Raw genomic sequence first — 19,487 nt, forward strand, 5'->3', positions numbered from 1 at the left:
ATCACTTTCACTGAAGAGCGACTGGCTAACATATAGAGCTAGCAGTTTTATGGTTTCATACAAATACAACATAGATATTTCAATAACATTCGACCTGAAATTTCTTACTAGGGTGTGACCCCAAAACAGCAACCAGTGCCAGTGGACAAGGGGGAAATCTGGCTGGCTAGCTAGCTCTAGTAGTAGTAACTAGCAGATCTAGTGCTACTAGCTAACTATCTGGTTGATGTACAGGCGGCCAAAGCGGCCTCTGTCAGTGCTTGTGACATAGTAGCTAACGTTAGGCTATTTTATAAAATATCCCCAAACACAAGTCACTTTAAAATTAGATAGCTACATACTTGGTTTGATGTTATGTCAAGGACAAAATCCGACAGGGCGGTGAAAGACGGTCTTCGCTAACAAGCAACCAACTGCTGAGTTATTTTGCCTGCTTTGCTGCAGCAGAGGTTTAGCTAGGTAGCCGTGGAAAGATGGAGAAGCCCGGAAAAACAAAATGAAGCGGAGGAGAAGGAAAGGCGCACCACCCCGGAACTTGTCATCTAAAGCAGAAACACTCGGACGTTGTTTACAGGAGGACCAGCTGTATCTGGTTAAACACGTTGTGATCGTGGTGTGTGAGTTTAACAACCCAGTACAAACGTATTTGTTCTTTGAAAGTGTATTTGGTTATTATCACTGACCGTTTCAGCAACAGACACACAAGATGCAAATCTGCAACGTGTGCAGTGACAAGACGCCTAAATATCGATGTCCAGCTTGTAAAATCCGATAGTGAGTATTGGCACATCATCACATCAATATCACAAGTTTTATTTGGCAACCAATGTTAAACCTTTTAACACCCCTAATTCACGTCTTTCTGTTTTGCAGCTGTTCGCTCGTTTGTTACAAAAAACACAAAGGTAAGAAGCACTGCGTGCTTTTTGTCAATACACTGAATTTCCTATGTGTATCAGTATCACTCATAACTTTGGCTACATCACAGTTTCAGGTTTGCCATTTTAACAAGTAGGCTAAGCCTACACTAGCCACTTTACACATTGTCACTTTCAGCTACTGGTTGCACTATCAGCAATATTGCACTAATTGTACCCCACTTGTCTTTAGGTTAGTATAGGTTTAAGGTTAGTATAGGTTATTATGTGTATAAGAGGTTTAGTATACTGTATTGTATATTTAGGTTTATTATGTTAGCTTATCATAGATGTAATCTATGTTCTGAGTACTTGTATGTTATGCCAGGTTGCTTTGTGTTGTCTTGTCCTGAGAAACACTTGCCCAGTTGTGTTGTTCTGTGCATCTGACAATAAAAGACTTGAACTGCAAGTAAATTAACATGTTCACGGTTCACCCAGATACCTGCCTGCCTTCGAAACCTCCAGTGCAGGAACCAACTCCAGATCTGCAGAGAAGTTCTAACAACGGTAGGGCATCCTATCTCAGTTTGAGTATTTAGCATCACCTGGAAACAACAAAAAACACTTGTGATGGTTTGACCAAGACTTTGTTTTTTAGCAGAGCAACCATGGACAGTTGAAGATCTCCTCGCCGACGATGAGAAAACAGATAAAGTACCACTCGAAAGGCTTAAATTATTAGGTAGGACATGGGTTATATACCTTCAAGTTGAATCCTGACACTTGTGCTAAATGTTACGTTTTGGTATGTGGCTTCAAATGTTTCACTTTGTATTTGCCGTTTGTGATCGTGATCTCAAATTGGTACTCCATCCGTGTTCCGGTTCTACAGGTAAATCAGAAGAGCTCAAGGATCTTCTTCGCAACCCCCACCTCCGTCAGCTGATTCAGGAAATTGATGCCGCTGACAGCAAAGGAGATGCCATGAAAGCTGCTATGCAGGAACCTCTGTTTGTGGAGTTTTCAGATCAGTGCTTGAAAGTTGTTGAAAATAATGAGTATAATGAGATATAGTTTGTTTCAACAGTTTGCATGTTGTCCGTCTACCACCCATATTGAGTCAAGTAATCTTTTTTTTTTTTAAGACCAATAAAAAGCCTCAGTTTGTGCAGATTTGTTTAATATTTATTGTAAATATGAACTCATTACAAAGACTGTACACCAATCTGTAGTTCTCAAACTATTTACAGATAATTATGTTTCTTAAAATAAAAATGGATTGTAGCAATACCCTTGCAGCTTAAATACTAGATATGCACAACTTGGGTATGATAATATTCATACAAAAACAATTGGATTACAAAACATCTAGAATTGATTACACTATTTGCATTTCAGGCAGAGAAGCCTGATAACTCACAACAGTGAGTTAACAGGCTATTATATAATAATAATATTCAGCAGCATTTATAAGAAAGCTTTCTCCCCATCCTTTTTGAAATATTCCTTATCAAGTTAAGTGTTCATTTTCCCGCATGTTGGACAAGTGAACTATTAAATATAAAACATAGCATTTAATACACACATCTTCTTCCTCCAGTCATTTAACGTTTGTCAGGCAACATAAGTGCCAAAGCATAAAAACAAATGAACCAGAACACATTCTAAACTAAAATAATTTAAATGTATTCCCATAAAAATGATCATCTTCTCGGGTTTTATCAATAACTGGGCACCTGACATTAATACATACACAACAAACGCCGCCTTTAACACAGTAATATACATCCATGAGCAACTAATTGCAATTTCCCAATACGTCTACAGTACACTTAACTTCAGGTTTGGATAAAGGCACTTGCCATTTCACCTGAGACGTTCAACAATGATACCATGTTTGAAGAAAAATGTCCTATATTCTTATATTTTTCTATATTATTAAAAGGTGCTAGGATTGAGGCAACAAGGAAAGGGACATAAGAGAGTCAGTTGTTTTCTAGCAGGATTTGGTTAAAACCTGTCACGCCATCAAACTGCTGTGCTGGGTGCATATCCGCGTAGAGTAGTGGAGATCTCTGGAAGTGGAGCTTAACAGGCCCCTTGAAAGAAAAAGGAAAATAACACTATGTACTGTACTTCATACCTTACAATGCATCATTTGTATGAACATTCTTTTCACTTTATGAAAGGCAAGGGTCTCCATGTGTGAGGAAACCGTCATCTTACCCTGGGCTGAGCTCTGATAGAGGCCACCCCCTGTTTGAATTGATTCGTCTCCACCCTGTATTCCCCTCTGTTAAGGGGCATGTTGAGTAGTGCCATCACAGACATCATCTTCTGGAACCCTGTGGCTGTCATGGACACGGTGATGGTCGGGGCGGAAGCCAGAGCCAGACCCATGGGCCAGCCTCGCACGATGACCGGCTCCTGGAAGCTGGAGAGCTGCACAGAGCCTCTCTCCCTGAGGATTGGGTCCAACGCCGGCAGATCCTCCTCTTCCTGGAGGTCTTCGGCATCATCCAGCTCCGCCTCAGCCAGGGCGTCCATCAGTGCCTGCAACCCAGACAAAGAACAGCCATGTCAGTCAACTCGCCACAGGAGTACATGGCTGTTTGATATCAAATCAAATGTATGAATACTGCATCTCACCCTCCATTTCCTCCAGTTGGTCTGAATGACCGTGGCTGCCCTCTGCCATCTCTGGACTGTCTTCCTCACCAGCCAGGACCGCACCACTGCCAGACCAAACCAGATGATCACAGAGTCATCACAGATTTCTAAGAAGCTCTTTTAACAACATCAACATCTGATGCAGGGCCACGTTTGTGGGTCCACGAGGTACAGCGACTAACAGGTCCAATGCTTTGATATGCAACAACTAATCTAATCACGGTCGCCTGTAGAACGGAAAAAAGAACATCCTTCATTAGCCTCGTCAGATGGTAACATTACGGCCACGATTGGTCAATTGAACCTAAGTACTGTGATCCTGAGTCATGTCCTAAATGTTCTCATGAAACCAGCCAACGGGTGTTGGCCAGACAGGCAAGCCGGGTCACACAGAGGCAACAGCAGGGCCTCTAAGCCATCGACCTGACCTCCGAGAGTACACCTGTACGCCGACAGGCGATTTAGAATAAGCTTTACCTGCTTGGATCAGGACAGCAGCTCGTCTCCGAGCATGCCGTCTGCGCTGGCAGTGCCGGCGCCAGCAGCACTGGATAGAGAAGGCCTTCTGGGACAACACCCGGTCCCTGTGCTCCTCCATGAGGTCCAGCTGTGGGGCAGATCAAAGCAGATCAGCACTGGGGGGGGGGATTAGGGCTCAACCCAGCCTCACCTCGCTTTGGCTGCTTACGTCTGGGCCAGTTTAGGGAGAGAGAACCTGGATGTCCGTTCGACCGACACAAAGCCCCACTATAGGCGCAATGACACTACTGACCGATTTAAAGGCTCAGGCTTGTTCCATTAGAACCGAAGAGGTTAACATGACGAGGATGCGTTTCACGATAATAACGCTACACCCAAGTGTACATATACTGTAGTTTCTGTACGCTGTGTTGATTTGGTTTGTGGACACATCACTGACCATGGCCTGCGTCAGAAACACTTTGGTCCTCCCACAGTGCACCAGGGTGCTGTGTGGCTCACTGTCAACATCCCGCGCCGGGTCAATGGTGTGGCTTTCTAACACCACTCCGAGAACATCCGCCACTGCTGAGCCAAGATTGTCCTTGTTGGAAGCGCCCAAGCCTGAGTCAGAGGGGGATGGGGGTTAGAGGGAGACAGGCTGGGAGTTTCTCCTTAAGCACTGTACACAAACATGGAGCAGCGAACACGTCTTGAACAGAGGTCAAAGACTCAGGCTGCGAAGACATCATTTCTACCATGCTGATTATTTCATTCAAGGTTGAATGGATGCAAGAGTGCCTTGACATGGTTGGCAGGCCAAAGTTTATGTTTACAGATTCGGTAATACCTGGAAAACCGCATGATTATGACGATCATGTCCTTATCACACTCTTGATATTACAAATTCATATCAAGAGAACTTTCTCGTACTTTATCTGCAGGCATTGCGTGCATCGAAAAACGATGACAGATGGACGAGGCCCATGCCGAGTTCACAAAGGGAAATGGAAGCACGCCATGCAACAGAGAGTAAGCCTTTACCTGAGAGCTTCTACAAGAGCTTAAAAAGGTCATTAGAAAAGTCTGGTTTTCTGGTCTCCATAGCAAAGACAGCAGGGGAGGGAAGAATCTCAAATCGAAGGAGAGAAGGGCTTGCAGAGGAAGAGGGAAGACAGCAGAGCACAGAAGAGAGAGTACACAGAGTCTTTGATCAAAACAAACCCCTCCATATGATGTCACGTCCATAATGAGTTGTGTCTCTACTTTGGTCAGACTTACCATTCTGACTTGAGTTGGAAATCAGTCCATAGCGTTGCATGAAACTTGTGTAGGGAATTCTGCATGAAGAGGGAAACACAAAATTACATCTCAGGCAGAGTCAAAAGGAAAGATTGACAGCTTCTATACAGATATTTCTGAAACGTTATCTACCTGATTGGAAAGCCTGCCGCACTAATGTGTATGGTCTCCACAATTCCACAAGCCTCCAGTTGCATAATAACCTTATGATAAATACATCAAGGTTGTTAGAAGAGGATATCATACAATTCCTTTCAAACCATAAAAACAAATAAACTTGGAAAAATAAACTTGGAATATGATAGAAAGTACAGTGAGATGTTCTTGTGTAGTGTGGACAAAATGTACATACTCCCGTGCCATTATCAAAATTATATAATTAACTGACATCGACCCAGCCTCACAGTAGCAAGTCTTGACATTGTGTTATTCAGATAAGACATCTTCTGAGTACAAAGGTGCAGCATGACTCACTGACGCTTGGTAATGTACTGAAGTGGTTCTGTCCTACCTCCTCCTTTTTGAAAGTCAACGGTCTGCAGTCCGGGTTAGGCTTGATGCAGCGGGTATAGTGAGGAGTGGTGGTGTGTAGGATCTTCATCAGACTTTCCAGAGAATTCTACAGCCAGAACACCAAAACCATCAGGAGGGATACAAGGAGCCCTTATACGAATCCTTAAATAAAACAGCAAAAATACAAAATATTTCCAAAACGCTCACCTTAAACTTGGAGACCACAGTGACCACTTTGCTAAGCCCTCTGGTGGCCTCGTTCTCCGTGTCTCTGTCAGCGAACAGCTGGTGGAGCAGGGGGTTCCCTGACTGCTGAAGCAGCTGGAGGATCTCTGAGGGGACTGGGTCCTACAGGCAGGAAGCGGGATCAAACCAAATCAAACTTTATTTATATAGCGCATTTCATTCAGGAAGGCAACACAATGCGCTTCACAGAAAGGGATGGGGGCTACAAACACTTAATGTTTCACACTAATTTTCCAGAGGGAAGCAAAAGGAGCCAGTCAGCTTCTGTACTGGAGCATGTCTAGCCATGCTCAATGGAGTTGTTGCTTCTTAACTGTGGACGGTTTGCCACCTGTCATCAGCTTGGCACCGTACCTTGTTCTTCTCCATCATGCCCTCAATCTGGTAGCTGACCTTCCCGGCATAGTGGGCCACCGTGAAATGGGGCTGCTTGCTGAACTTGTCCCAGCTCACGTTCGTATTGTCCGAGAGCTCCTTCTCCAGACGCGCCCTGAACTGCTTGGCATCCGATACCCGATTGAGACGACATTCCTGGGGTCAACGAATCAATCACAAGACAATCACGGACATGTTATAGGCCAAGCATATAGATAGCGATATGGCTGATAAGGAAACTAGAGAGATTAGACTTTGTACGAATGACATCACGGTGAACAGACCTCATTGAGGAGAGAGAACACGCCTGTGGGGTATCCCTCAATGAGATTCAGACAGCCCTGGTTATCCTGGTACTTGACAAAGGACCACTCCAGCCCTTCAGCAATATACTCTTCCTGTAATGGAGGGATTCTTTCCATCAGTAAACATACTTATATTTACAGAGATCAGAGGTGCTACATAGCCTCAAGTCTATTAATAGTTTCAACAAGATGTTCCAAGAAATTAAGCTGAGACAACATGTGAAACTCAACTCAAGAAGTACACATTTGTTTTGTTTTTTAAACTACCTGTTGAGCTTTGAGATAATGGGCGACAAAGTGCTGCTGCAATTTCTCATTGGCGTAGTTGATACAAAGCTGCTCCAGGTTGTTGAGTTGGAAGCATTCAAACCCATAGACATCCAGCAGACCTAGAGACCACAGAAAAAGGACAGCGATCAATCCCAGACTCAAGGTCATTACACAAAAAGAATGTGCTGCGCGTTCAAATAAAAGGGTTCTGTACCTATGAAATTGCACCAAGTGGATTTATCTGCACAGATGCTGTTGTTGATGAATGTAACCAACCATTCAAACAACCTGTAAAGAACAGCAAACCCCAAAAAAGTCACAAAATATGCCGGCTAAGATTCCCTTTCATATTCAAACCACAATTGAATACGATGTCCCCCATCTTTGTTGAAATGGTGACTAAAATGTTCTTGTCATTACCATACACATATGGGTGATATTTGGAGTATGTTGTCACACAGAAGCGTTGGACCTCGGCCCAAACAAAAGCAACACTAATGGAGCAGTGGAGCCATTTCTACTCATAAGCTCATAGTCTGTGTTTGTCAGACTCACTGGGCATAGATGACCTTGGCCAGGCAGTCTCTCCTGACGCTGCACTCTGACAGGGAGCAGGGCTTGAGGAGGGCACTCTGCTTCCCCGCCCTCAGGGCCCTCACCCTCAGGCACGCCTGGAGCTCCTCCTCGGGGACACACAGGAGGGCAGCCGTCTTCTGGAGGAAACCTGTCAAACGCTGAAGGGTCAGGGCGATCCCAGGTCTTCAAGCGTCATGTCACATGGTGTCGTTAGATATGTAGTGATCCACCGTGAAACGATACCTTTGGATTGCTCCTCTAGGTCGCATGGCTGCGATTCGTCCAACGAGGAGCAGAAATTCACATTGCCCAAATGAAGAAGACCTGCTAATATCTGTTACACAAAAGAGAGGAGTGGTGGATTTGGAAACGTTTCTTTAGGGACTATGGAATTCAAATCTCTTCATGTGGGTGGTTTACCGTGAATATTTGTCCCCTCCTCTCAGCATCGATGCCAAAGTGCACCATCGCCTCGACGGTCTCTTGAAAACAATCTTCTGCAAAACAACGTAAAGAAGAAGACCGACATGTGTACCACTGATCCAAATAGCAAATCCACATGGATGCAGAGCATGAAAGATCTAGACTGACCTTCAAGTGTATTTTCCGCATTTGGGAGCCAGGCAAAACGTTGGTCACATGGCATCCTCCACTCCATCCTCTGTTCATTGGTAGCTCCTTTCATCATCTAAAACAAAATGTATCTTTAATACGCCTTCATGCCACATTCATTGAACGGCGTGTCCAACTCAAAATCATGTTTGAATGGTGCGTCTTAATTACTTGCCTGGTAAAAAATGTGGAAGTTCCTCTCACTGGCTGGTTGGCCAGCTACCCTGGTCTTCTCCAGTAGGTATGTTTGCACTGACGCCCCCACTAGCAGCTGGGACCTACATGACGCATGTTTGAACAATGACCAGGGGTGTAGACAGGATGACAAATACCTGTCAACTTGATGATTATCTTCATTAGTATCTGCACACATACCAAGCACTGAAAGAGATATCAATTGACAGGCAGGGACAGGCAGAACGATTACCTGTTGAGTTGGAGCTGGATGTACTTTCCAAACCGGCTGCTGTTGTTGTTTCGTAGTGTGCAGGCATTGCCTACGTAAAGGGTCAGGGAGGACATTTGTGGGATGAGCAACTGCTCACAGAAACGACCATTTGACGGCTCAATGGTTTGATAGCCGTTCTCAGCCTTCTCACCAAATGCTTCCATGATGGGATTGGAGTCCAGCACCCTCTTCTCAATCCTCCCCACTGTGCCGTGGCTCTTCGTCACTGAGGAAGAGGCTGCCACCGTCGCGTAGTACTTCATCAAGCATCGCGAGGTCCAGGTCTGTAAAAGCAATGGTAAGGGCACAGAGAAGGTTCAAATACACCAACTCTGCAGTTGAGTGTTCATCAGATGTATTTGATCGTTTTTGGGGGGGGGGGGGGGGGGGTCAGACAATTTACCTTTCCTGCTCCACTCTCACCACTGACCACCAGGGACTGGTTCATGGGTTCCACTTGGCCCTGCACATTTCGATAGGCCTCTTCTGCCACAATGAAGATGTGGGGTTTGAACTCCTATACAACAACAAAAAAACATCAAAATACATGCAATGACTCATACTGCAATGACCTTGGTCTTTCCCTTTTTTTTTTTTTGCTGAAGAGGAAGAGGCCAGTGGTTCTCACACACCTGAGGCTGAGCAGCACAGTGGTACTCCTTCATCACATCCAGAGAGTAGAGGTCTGGGATGGGCTGGAAGGGGTTGAGAGCCACCAGAGTGCACCCAGCATGGGTGTAGAACACCTTAGCACTATACCTTGCTTGCAGGCATTTCAGAACTAGGAGAGAAGAAGATATAGTTTTTTTTCCAAACATGGGATTTTTAAACCACCCAGAACCATAAGCAATAACCCTGCAATTACTTTTTTAGGCCTACCTGTTGATGGGGTTACCGGGTTTACCTTGGTAAGGTCATCATAGGTGTGGAGCTGACCCTCATCTATGAGAAACGCCTTAACCTCTCCTTCCAGAGAGTCATTGAGAGAATGGCGATGGGAACGGCTCTTCTTCCTGACCCCTCTCACCTGCCAACAAACACCCCCCAGGACACAGAGGAAAGAGTTAATGATAAACTGTGTCCAGCGAGTGTTTGTATGACAACAAGGAAATAGCCACAATAAGTAAGGACAAGCCTTTAATGTAATATATTAGGGATGTTGTCATAAGTGGATCATTCCATATACCAACCCAAAATAAAATGATTCCATCAAAAGAGATTGAAATACAAAACTACAAAGTGTAAACCCAGATTGCTGAGAGGTCTCTGGTCTCAATGTTCTCCGGACATTAACGTCTTCTATATATATCTCATTTGTCTACTCATCTAGGGTAGTATTACATAAGTGAAAAACATGCCAATAATATGCGGTCATACTCATTTTATCAGACATTAATCTGGGGCGCTTAATAATAAACTTTACGAAGACAGCAACCTGCAACAATTACAAAGTCTGTTTATGCTAAGGATGCAAGAGCCTAATCCAACATGACATCTACTTAATGTATTATCGTATATGTCAAAGAGGTATGAAAACACAACACTAGTAAAAAGTTCAACACAACTGTACAAGAAAAAGACTACCGAGGACAATGACAAGTATTGGGTCTCATCTCAATCCATTATCTTGTAAATCACAAACAAATGAGCGTGATATAAATCTGAAGTGTACAAACAACAGAAAAGTAGCTACATATACCTTTCCCTCGTGTCCATATCCCGTGCGCTGGCTCTTGTCAAAATTCATGGATTTGGTAAAGTCCCGTCCTTAAAAGCGAACTGGAAAAAATGTTATTATAATGATTTTATTATTGACATCCGTATAGTAGCAAAATAACTCAATACATCAGTTTCCCAAAAAGATTGTCAGATCCCGGGTCTCCGTGTCCAGCCGCCATTCGAAAGAGAATTCCAAGTCTTCTTTTGCTCTGTCATAAATTTCCACAGTGAATTGAAGGACAAAAAGCAGCCTCCCCGCCTGGATCAACTTGAAACTACACAAGCTGCTGAACCGTGATCAAAACCTTATTGGATAATGCTAGTCCACGCCCTTTTCATGACGCACAACACAAGAACGCCCTTTTATAGAACACGGAAGTACATAAAAAATATGATAGAATGTAGACTAGTAGCTAGTAAGAAATAACATATTTTATACAGTGAAACATTATAACGCTTGGTTTCCAAATGAAGTGACCTATTTACTTTTACGTTAAATTTTTGTGAAATACAAAAACAGCGGTAGGTAAAAACATACTATACTATTTGCTAATATTAGCATGTAGGCAAGCGCATTCTTTGTGTATGGATAGTGAGTTTGAATCAGAGCTACAAAGTAACAAAAACAATGTGTTTAAATTAATCGTTTGTTGAATTTGTCATACACTATATATTCAGTTGTCTCCAACTATGCACATGATTAAACTGTGTAATCAAAGACTATCATTCAGTCGTACTATTTCTTTCATTTTGCAGGCAATGTCTCAGCGGGAATTGAAGGAGGCATTTGTGAGCAATCTCAGTGGGACCAGCCTCGGAGAAGTGGTGATGGGTTCCTTTCTTGCCCCATTGTGCATAATCAGTAGAGGACTCATTTTGATCCAGTATCATCAGAGCATGGGCGCACTACCACTTCCCTGGATGGGCCACCTCATTCTGGACTTCTTCACGATTATACTTCCCCTCGTCCTGTCATGCACTATTCTAAGTGACGTTCTTCATCTAGTTATCATGGCCTTAGCAGTTGTTGTGATTGGTGTACTTTTCCATATTTACCGCCACAGAACCCCTCCTTGTGTTGAGCACTTCCCAGATGCCATCAAGAGATTCCTGCAGAGCCATGTTCAGTGTAACCAAGTCCCCTTTGTGACCATCTTTAGAGTGCTTGTCAATGTAAAGACGGCCATAAGTATTTTGGCAGTAGACTTTAGTGTGTTCCCCAGGCGTTATGCCAAAACAGAGACCTATGGGACAGGGGTCATGGACTTTGGTGTTGGAGCGTATGTCCTTGCAAATGCACTGGTCTGTCCAGAAGCACGGGGAAAGGAAGCTAAAGGATCCAAATTAGGTCACGTTCTTAAACAGATTTTGTCAGTCTGGCCTCTGGTTATCCTTGGCATGGTCAGGTTAGCGAGTGTCAAAATGACTGGTTACCATGAGCATGTGTCAGAATATGGTGTACACTGGAACTTTTTCTTCACCCTAGCTATAGTCAGAGTGGTGGCCACTGTGCTCTTGGCTGTGTTCCCTCTCAGTTGGTCAGGGCTCCTGGCCCTGCTTATTGGTGGCCTTTACCAGTTTACCCTTGAAACCGGACTCAAGTCTTTTATCATTCATAACAGTGATCGCACAGGCTTTCTACAAGCCAACAAGGAAGGCATATTTTCAGTTATGGGATACATAGCTATTTACATGGCTGGTGTGCATATTGCACTGTACGTGATGCGTCCTCGAACACAAGTGAAAGACTGGCTCAGATTGATCGGTCATTTCTTGGTGGGAAGTTGTGTACTGTATACTGCTTTGTACATATGTCAGACATATATAGACCCAGTGTCTCGGAGAATGGCCAATATGTCCTTCTGCTTATGGACCATTGCCCAGTCTTTATTTTTCATGTCCTGTCTAGCTACTGCTGATATGATGTTGGTGTTTTTGAAAATAGTATCACACTGTTCCCTGGTTCCATCCTCATGGAATCCATATCAAAAAGACACCGCTGAGGACAAAACTAAAACAATGGAAGGACTTTGTCTCATTCAAGCTGTCAGTCGTAATCAGTTGTTATTTTTTATGCTAGCAAATGTAATGACAGGATTGACCAACATGATAATGGACACTTTTAGTGGCAGTGATACCTTTTCTGTGTGTGTTTTGCTTTTATACATGTTCACAAACAGCTTTGTGATATTCATTTTACATCTCTGTAAAGTCACTGTGAAATTTTGGTAACCCCTGTATTAAATGGAATATCTTCAGTTTCAATATAGTCCCTGATAACACCGAATGTTAAGATAGTTTGATCATTGACATAAATTTAAGCATTGATATGTTTCCACTGTTACATTTTTTATTTGCAAATGTCCTCAGCAAAGCTACTGGTTGATGCAGTGTCTCAAAAATTACAGGAGGCCTATACATAATTCCTGAATAAAAAATACTTTTCATTTGTACCATTTTGTCCCAGGAGTTTCATTTGCGTTAACCGTTCAAACAAACCATCATCATATGTTCTAACATGTAAATATGGAACAGATGTACAATAAATCACTGAATATTATCAGAATGGCTCTGGGTTTTAAGTAAGAGACGAGATCTTTGGAAATAGCGTCCCCTACTGGTCTAATGTAGACCCGAGCTGAACAGTTGAGCCAGCTACGTCTTGAGGGCAAAGGTTGGTTAGTAGCTACAGTACTAGCTAATGAAGATTCTGCCACCACTTAGCTACACCTCTGTCGCACTTGTTTGTTTTTGTATAAAAAGGCAACTTTCAAAAACAGGTAAGCATAGTATAATGGTTCATTCCATCAAATAGTGTCAGTCTTTTTGCATGACTTTGCCAAATTGTGTCGTTTTCGACGTAAACAATATAAGTGATAACATACGTTAGATAAGCTATCCTGAAAGTCGAAGTCATTTTGTAGCCACAATTATTTATCGAATTTCCTCAACCTGCTGTCACTTCGCTACTACTTGCTAGTTGTCATGCAAGTGTCATTTATGCTAACTTATCTCGCTTACGGATTCATGAAGCATTTTGCTACTGCTGCTAGACATTTTAGCTGTACTGGTACACTATGGTTTTAACTAGCTTAGTTATGGCAGGAATGTTTCAGTAGTTTTGCAATATTCTAGCGAGTTTGCCAAACGTCTTAGCAAGAGGGTAAGAGTCGTTAGCTATCGCGCCAGACTAGCTAACGAGTTAGCTAGCATAATCCGGGACGTGTAATAGCTAGCACAGGGAGTTAGCTAGCAACTTAAGCTTGCTAGCTAGCGTTAGCCATAAGAAATAGGTCATAGGTACCAACTGCTACTAAGGAACTAATTGTCAAAGCAGTTATTTAGCAGTAATGCAAGTAAATGACGGTCCACGTCAAGAAATGCAACACTTGTTACTAGACATTGGTTCATCGAAATTTTCCTAATTATGTTCCTTGGCTGTGTGACTGTAAAGAACTTGAAATGACCCGCGATGTAGTGTAAGCGTTATTTTAGCCATTGGTGAAACTACGAATGCCGGATTTGCTCAGTCTGTCCCTTCTTACAGGCAGCGCTACTACTAGCTACCACACTACAACAGGAGCTGGAAAGACATGGCGCGTCTGGTTGCGGTTTGTAGGGACGGAGATGAAGATTTCCCATTCCTTGCAAGACAGATTCCTCTTTACATCGATGACACTCTCACGGTAAGAAAGTATTAGTTGAGGTGTTTCTGTCCCATGAACTATGTATGTTGGTTGCAAGGTTTCGTAATAAATGATCCGTTTTAAAAGTACCTTAAAGGAAACCGTGTCAAAATGCTCGTTAGGTGGCTAGTGTTAGCTAGATAGCAAGGCCTGTCTGTCAAGTAACGTTGACTAGCTTTAGCTTTCTAACGTTTTCTCCAACTGGATTACTTGCCTGTGATGTTGTCTTGCAAGAGATGTATCACTAGTTGCCTTTAGTTCGACTTAACTGTCCAGTTCATCAAGGTAACTGCATTGTTAAAAATGGTGGAGATATGTTACTGAGCCCTTAATCGATACTCTAACTGTAAATCATCAGGGACTGCTATCAATTCCCATAATTAATTGTATTCGTCTCTTCTCCATTTGAAGATGGTGATGGAATTTTCTGACAGTGTCATGAACCTGGACAGTCACCAGATCAACAGTTCTCAGATGAAGCAGTTTGTCCAGGTGAGTGAGTGCGCTGCATGGCACCTGAAGGGATGCCCATCCTTAAGAACAGGGATTTGCCTTCGCCGTAGACTCCCACCGTCGACGCTCCGACCGTGTTGTAACCGAGTGCTTTTCGCCACAGTATCACAGCATGTTGAAGCAACAGGAGCTGAACGTCGCCATGATGGTGACGTCTAGGGAAGTGTTCAGTGCGCTGACCCAGCTGGTGCCGTGTGTGGGCTGCAGAAGGAGCGTGGAGCGCCTCTTTTCACAGTTGGTGGAATCCGGGAATCCGGCGCTGGAGCCCCTCACTGTGAAACCTACAGGAGTGCTCTCTGCCACCAAGGGGTGTGTGTCCGATGCCAGGAAGCTCTTCACCCTCTTTTATGTCCACGGGTAAGACCACTTAGGCTCTTAGGGCACAGGCTCGATACAACCAGCTTTCTGAAGATGATACATTTGAAAGAATTGTTGTTTAAGATTGAAAAAAAAACACAAAAAAACCCAGCCTATTTTATTGGAGAAGACCTCCATGTCTTTGTCAGTCAGGGAAATATTTGGAATCGCATGCTAACGCCGGATCCGGTATTGTTGTATGTTCCACAGGTCAAAGTTGAATGGCATGATCGATGCCATTCCAAAAAGCAAAAAGAACAAACGTTGCCAGTTGCACTCCTTAGACACACACAAACCCAAGCCTTTAGGGTGAGTTCTTTTTATTCGATTTTCCATAATCAATCCACATGAACAAGATTTCGCTCGTGTAGAAAAGTGTAAAGCCAGTTGATTCTGTTCCCGTTACCTGAAAGGAAAGCTAGTTTGTCTCCATCTTGTTAAGATGCTTTTTGCTAAAACTGTGCTGTGATGCAGTGTGTTTGGGATATCTTTATGAATCTGTAGAGAAGGATGCTCTGTGAAAGCAGTAGGTTTAGAGAAAGACAGTGGCGGAGCCAGGACAGACAACAGATGTAGCATCGAGTTTCACTTTGGACCATTTCAGTTCCCCAGCAGGTAGGCAGCACAGTGTGTTCACCCAGAAGGACTTTCTCAGATAGCCTTAACACCAGTCATGGAATATTTAAGGTTGTTGCTATGAAGATTTTTTATGTTTGTTTTTTAGTCCCCCCCCCCCCCCCCTCTTAGCGTCTTGTTAAGATGAACTTCTTCCTAGCTAAGTGTGCAGTGTACTGTATGTTGAGATGGCATGTTTTCGGATGGAGCCGTCCTAATGACGAGCCCGGGTGTGATCACAGGGGAAGCTGGATGGATGTGTGGGAGCTCATGTCTCAGGAGTGCAGGGATGAGGTTGTCCTCATTGACAGCGCCTGTCTCCTGGAGACCTTGGAGACATACCTACGAAAACACAGGTAACCCTCCACCCTGCTCTAATTTCCCCTTCAGGGGGTTGGTTTCCACATTTGTTCATCTTTGTTTCCCACATCCGTATTTTATAGTTTGCTCTGTCCTCTCCCTGTTTTCTTGCTTGATTTTTTCGTTTTTTTTTGTGCGTGGCAGGTTTTGCACCGACTGCAAGAATAAGGTACTGAGGGCATACAACATTTTGGTGGGGGAGCTGGACTGCAGTAAAGAGAAGGGCTACTGCGCCGCTCTGTACGAGGGGCTCCGCTGCTGCCCACACGAGCGCCACGTCCACGTGTGCTGCGAGACCGACTTCATCGCCCACCTCCTGGGCCGGGCCGAGCCCGAGTTCGCAGGGGGTTACGAGTACGTAAAACTCCCCCCCCCCGCATCCCTCGTTCTTGCTGACATTGATGACCTGTTGTTTCTTGCCGGCCGGGCGGGCGTGTTGTTGGATCTAACAGAGCATCTGACGTTATGGTCTCCGTTCAGGCGTAGGGAACGTCACGCCAAGACGATTGATATCGCGCAGGAGGAGGTTCTGACCTGCCTGGGGATCCACCTCTACGAGCGTCTGCACAGGATCTGGCAGAAGCTCCGGGCAGAGGAGCAGACTTGGCAGATGCTGTTCTACCTGGGCATCGATGCCCTGCGCAAGAGCTTTGAGGTGGGTGCGATCGCCGCTTTGCATTGCGCGTCCATCGTCGGGGAAACGCGTTTGTCGAGGCGCTCGGTGGACTGCAGCCGTTTCCGTCGGGTTTGGCCTTGTCCGTGGCGACCAGATGTGTGCTGTACGGTTTATCCGCCGCTCTTGTGCCTTTTTCCAGATGGCGGTGGAGAAGGTGCAGGGGATCAGCCGCCTGGAGCAGCTGTGCGAGGAGCTGTCTGAGGAGGAGCGGGCCAAGGAGCTGAAACAGGAGAAGAAGAGGCAGAAGCGCAAGAACAGGCGCAAGAATAAGTGTGGCTTCGACGTGTTGGAGCAGGAGGCCGAGGGCCCGGACAAGGATCTGGATGAGGTAATCCTCCACCTCCCTCCCTCCCGCGCTCTCCCCCCCTCCCCTGTTTTGCTGGTTGTCCTGTGTGGCTGTGGAAATGTTTGGGAGATCATGAGCGAAATATCCCCGCAGCCTTTCATAATGCCAATGATCAGATCCAAGGCATCCTTATGTTGCCGTTGTGGCTCTCAACATGGTGACCAAGCAGCCCCTTCAAGCATCGACCACCGTTGAATGGTCGTAGCGCTTGACTTCTTTCCTCCACAGCATGAGTACCCAACACGGCCCCTTTTCTCTGTGGGCCTGCAGGGTCTTTTGGGGTCTGCTGAGGGAGGCTGCAAGGCCTGCGGCAGCCCGGAGGAGCAGAAGGCGGCGGCGGGCCGCGTGGAGGTCATCGTCACCAACGAAAACACTTCCTGCAGCTGCCCGGACAGCGCCGTTCCGGGCTCGCCCAAAGCCAAGAAAGGTAATGCTGCCCATCAGCCACCACCCAAGACCAATCCCCACGCACACGGTAAGATCCACCCCACCGGTGCCTTTCGTTTTGAGGTCGGTAGCACCTTGTAGCTTGGGCCCACTGAGCTGATTACAGCTGCTTCCCACCCCTCTCCTAGGGTTGTCTCCTCACAGCAACGTGAGCGACTGTGGCTACTCCTCCAGCATGGAGGGCAGCGAAACCGGCTCGCGGGAGGGCTCTGACGTGGCCTGCACAGAGGGGATCTGCAACCATGATGAAGCGGGTCAGTTTAGGAGCTCTCCCCTCCCCCCATACTTCACAAGTGTCGTCCGTGACGTAACCTGACCTCGTCAGTCCCCATTCTCACGGGGGGGGCGTCTCCTCTGTAGGTGACTACTCCTGTGGCCACCGCTGTGCCGAGGACAAGGAGGAGGACGGAGTGGACAGCTGTGTGGAGTGCTGGGCCATCTCTGAGGGAAACACTAAGGGCAAGAACAAAAAGAAGAAAAGAAAGAACAAGGGCATGTGCAGTGATCAGGTGAGGAACGTGGGATGGTTCGGAATGGCTGAAATGTCATAAGAGGATTTTTTTTTTTTTATGTGTATTTTTCCCCGACTTGACATTTCTTTTTCACAAATGTATTTGGCCTGTTTGTCAGGGTCTGCCTGATGGTGGTGTGGCAGAGGGGAACAGGAAAGGGCTCGGTGATGCTTCTCCGCACACGTGCAGAACCAAACAAACATGCAGCACTTTATGCTGTGAGACGTTTGCTAGCATTGCACTTCAGTTGCCGTGGGCGGAGCATCGAAAGAGCATGAGCCAATATCTGGGCCTCCCAGAGGCCATGTTTGGTCAGTGGGACGCCAGTGCCAGTCTAATGGAACTCCTGGTAAGTAAACTCTTGAATATCAACGCTGCAATATAATATTAGAATTTAAATGTACATGCTTTTGTAATACATTATTATGATTATTAATCATAATGTTTATTAACAATGTTAACAGTTAAATTATTAATAATCTGTGAACTGCAATATGGGAACCAAATTTACGGCATTTGGTTTACAGCAACTATATACGTGTTTTCCCTGGAAGTAATTGTGTGTTTTAGGTTTGCCCAGATAGTTTAGCCAAGAAGACCTATCAATATAGAAATCGATTTAAGTAAACCTTGCCTTGGTTGTGAAACAGGATGACTCAGAAGTGACTTCAGATGAGGAGAACTGCCTCACACAGGATGAAATCCAGGCGTTTGTGAAGAACAACAAGTCTTTCTACAACAACCGGGATCAGTACCGACAGCACCTGAAAGAGAAATTCACCAATTACTGCCTCTCCACTGAGCAGATTAAACCAGTTTGTGGCGCAAAGTGGTTTGCCACCACCACCGGCGTCAATTAGTTGCACACATGAAATCTTTGTACTGGAAAACACTCGTTATTACCACTGCTGCGCTGCCTCTGAAGAGAGAAACTTCAGAAGTATGATGTGTTGTCTTGTTCCAAACATTTTCACATTTTCCTTTGTTTAAAGTAAATGGGAATTATTTTCTTTTCTATGTCTTCCTGTCTCCCTGTCACCTATTTCCCCTTCTCACCCCCTCCCTCTCCCCCCTCCCTCCCTGACCAAGCCCAGCTGTTATTTCTGAACTGGTATGTAGGGCTGCTGGTGAGAGCACAGTGGATTTTGATAATCAAGCTTGCAAAGCTGTGACATTAGGGTTAGCTGTTGGTAGTCTTATGTTTTTTTTTTGCATTTTCTATTTTGTTCCACATCTTGTGACGCATCATTTTAGTGGCAAAAGTTGTACCAATTCCAATGTGTACAGAAATGAAATTATCTGAATATAAAGATTTTACAGAAAATAAACATCCATTTATAACGAGATGGATGAGAAGTTAAGAGCGTTATGTGCAAAATTTACTAAATAAAGAATATTTATTAATATGCATTACACCTTTGTTTTGTTTTTTTATTTTAGGTCGGTTTAGTCTTCCATGTGCAAATTGACATGTCATCCACAATGCCGGTGTCAACAAGGCGCCAGTAGATGGCAATGTTAGACAAGTTTAGCCCGTTCTTGGTCATTTCAGGAGTTGTTCCAGAGACTACCGGAGAATTATATTTCTGAATAGCATTTAGTTTCAATATTGCCATAATT

At 44.7% G+C, this 19,487-nt stretch overlaps 4 protein-coding genes across 8 annotated transcripts; 3 read left to right on the forward strand and 1 right to left on the reverse strand.

Moving 5' to 3' along the window:
- The first annotated feature begins 297 nt into the window (after nt 1–297).
- Nucleotides 298–2,031, forward strand: znhit3 (zinc finger, HIT-type containing 3). 2 transcript variants are annotated; one of them, XM_062485380.1, is made up of 5 exons: nt 298–774; nt 874–905; nt 1,359–1,427; nt 1,522–1,602; nt 1,753–2,031. In XM_062485380.1, the coding sequence occupies exons 1-5, from the start codon at nt 707–709 to the stop codon at nt 1,932–1,934; spliced, it is 432 nt and encodes a 143-aa protein (XP_062341364.1). In that variant the 5' UTR covers nt 298–706; the 3' UTR covers nt 1,935–2,031. The 2 variants fall into 2 exon arrangements, with proteins under 2 accessions (XP_062341364.1, XP_062341363.1); XM_062485379.1 differs by having other exon boundaries at nt 338–774; nt 1,519–1,602.
- Nucleotides 2,032–2,478: 447 nt separating this feature from the next.
- Nucleotides 2,479–10,640, reverse strand: LOC134039485 (unconventional myosin-XIX). The gene is made up of 24 exons (XM_062485378.1): nt 10,336–10,640; nt 9,516–9,663; nt 9,269–9,417; nt 9,040–9,153; nt 8,788–8,920; nt 8,616–8,685; nt 8,364–8,466; nt 8,168–8,264; nt 7,997–8,073; nt 7,820–7,910; nt 7,556–7,724; nt 7,215–7,288; nt 6,998–7,119; nt 6,710–6,823; nt 6,405–6,581; nt 6,012–6,152; nt 5,803–5,910; nt 5,424–5,494; nt 5,271–5,329; nt 4,450–4,613; nt 4,008–4,137; nt 3,510–3,595; nt 3,087–3,413; nt 2,479–2,959 (listed from the first exon to the last, which is right to left on the reverse strand). Exons 1-24 carry the CDS (start codon nt 10,381–10,383, stop codon nt 2,846–2,848), a joined length of 2,886 nt encoding a protein of 961 aa, XP_062341362.1. The 5' UTR covers nt 10,384–10,640; the 3' UTR covers nt 2,479–2,845.
- A 78-nt stretch (nt 10,641–10,718) lies between these two features.
- On the forward strand, nt 10,719–12,808 carry pigw (phosphatidylinositol glycan anchor biosynthesis, class W). The gene is made up of 2 exons (XM_062486120.1): nt 10,719–10,877; nt 11,112–12,808. The coding sequence occupies exon 2, from the start codon at nt 11,115–11,117 to the stop codon at nt 12,585–12,587; it is 1,473 nt and encodes a 490-aa protein (XP_062342104.1). The 5' UTR covers nt 10,719–10,877; nt 11,112–11,114; the 3' UTR covers nt 12,588–12,808.
- Nucleotides 12,809–12,983: 175 nt separating this feature from the next.
- Nucleotides 12,984–19,280, forward strand: ggnbp2 (gametogenetin binding protein 2). 4 transcript variants are annotated; one of them, XM_062485598.1, is made up of 15 exons: nt 12,984–13,135; nt 13,903–14,041; nt 14,453–14,533; nt 14,658–14,911; nt 15,122–15,220; nt 15,416–15,526; nt 15,769–15,882; nt 16,031–16,240; nt 16,367–16,541; nt 16,702–16,890; nt 17,179–17,383; nt 17,484–17,609; nt 17,716–17,864; nt 17,986–18,216; nt 18,518–19,280. In XM_062485598.1, the coding sequence occupies exons 2-15, from the start codon at nt 13,949–13,951 to the stop codon at nt 18,725–18,727; spliced, it is 2,247 nt and encodes a 748-aa protein (XP_062341582.1). In that variant the 5' UTR covers nt 12,984–13,135; nt 13,903–13,948; the 3' UTR covers nt 18,728–19,280. The 4 variants fall into 4 exon arrangements, with proteins under 4 accessions (XP_062341582.1, XP_062341583.1, XP_062341584.1 ...); XM_062485599.1 differs by having other exon boundaries at nt 17,179–17,335; XM_062485600.1 differs by lacking the exon at nt 15,416–15,526.
- Nucleotides 19,281–19,487: the final 207 nt, after the last annotated feature.

This window comes from Osmerus eperlanus, chromosome 19, assembly GCF_963692335.1.
Source record: "Osmerus eperlanus chromosome 19, fOsmEpe2.1, whole genome shotgun sequence".
Lineage (NCBI taxonomy): Eukaryota > Metazoa > Chordata > Actinopteri > Osmeriformes > Osmeridae > Osmerus > Osmerus eperlanus.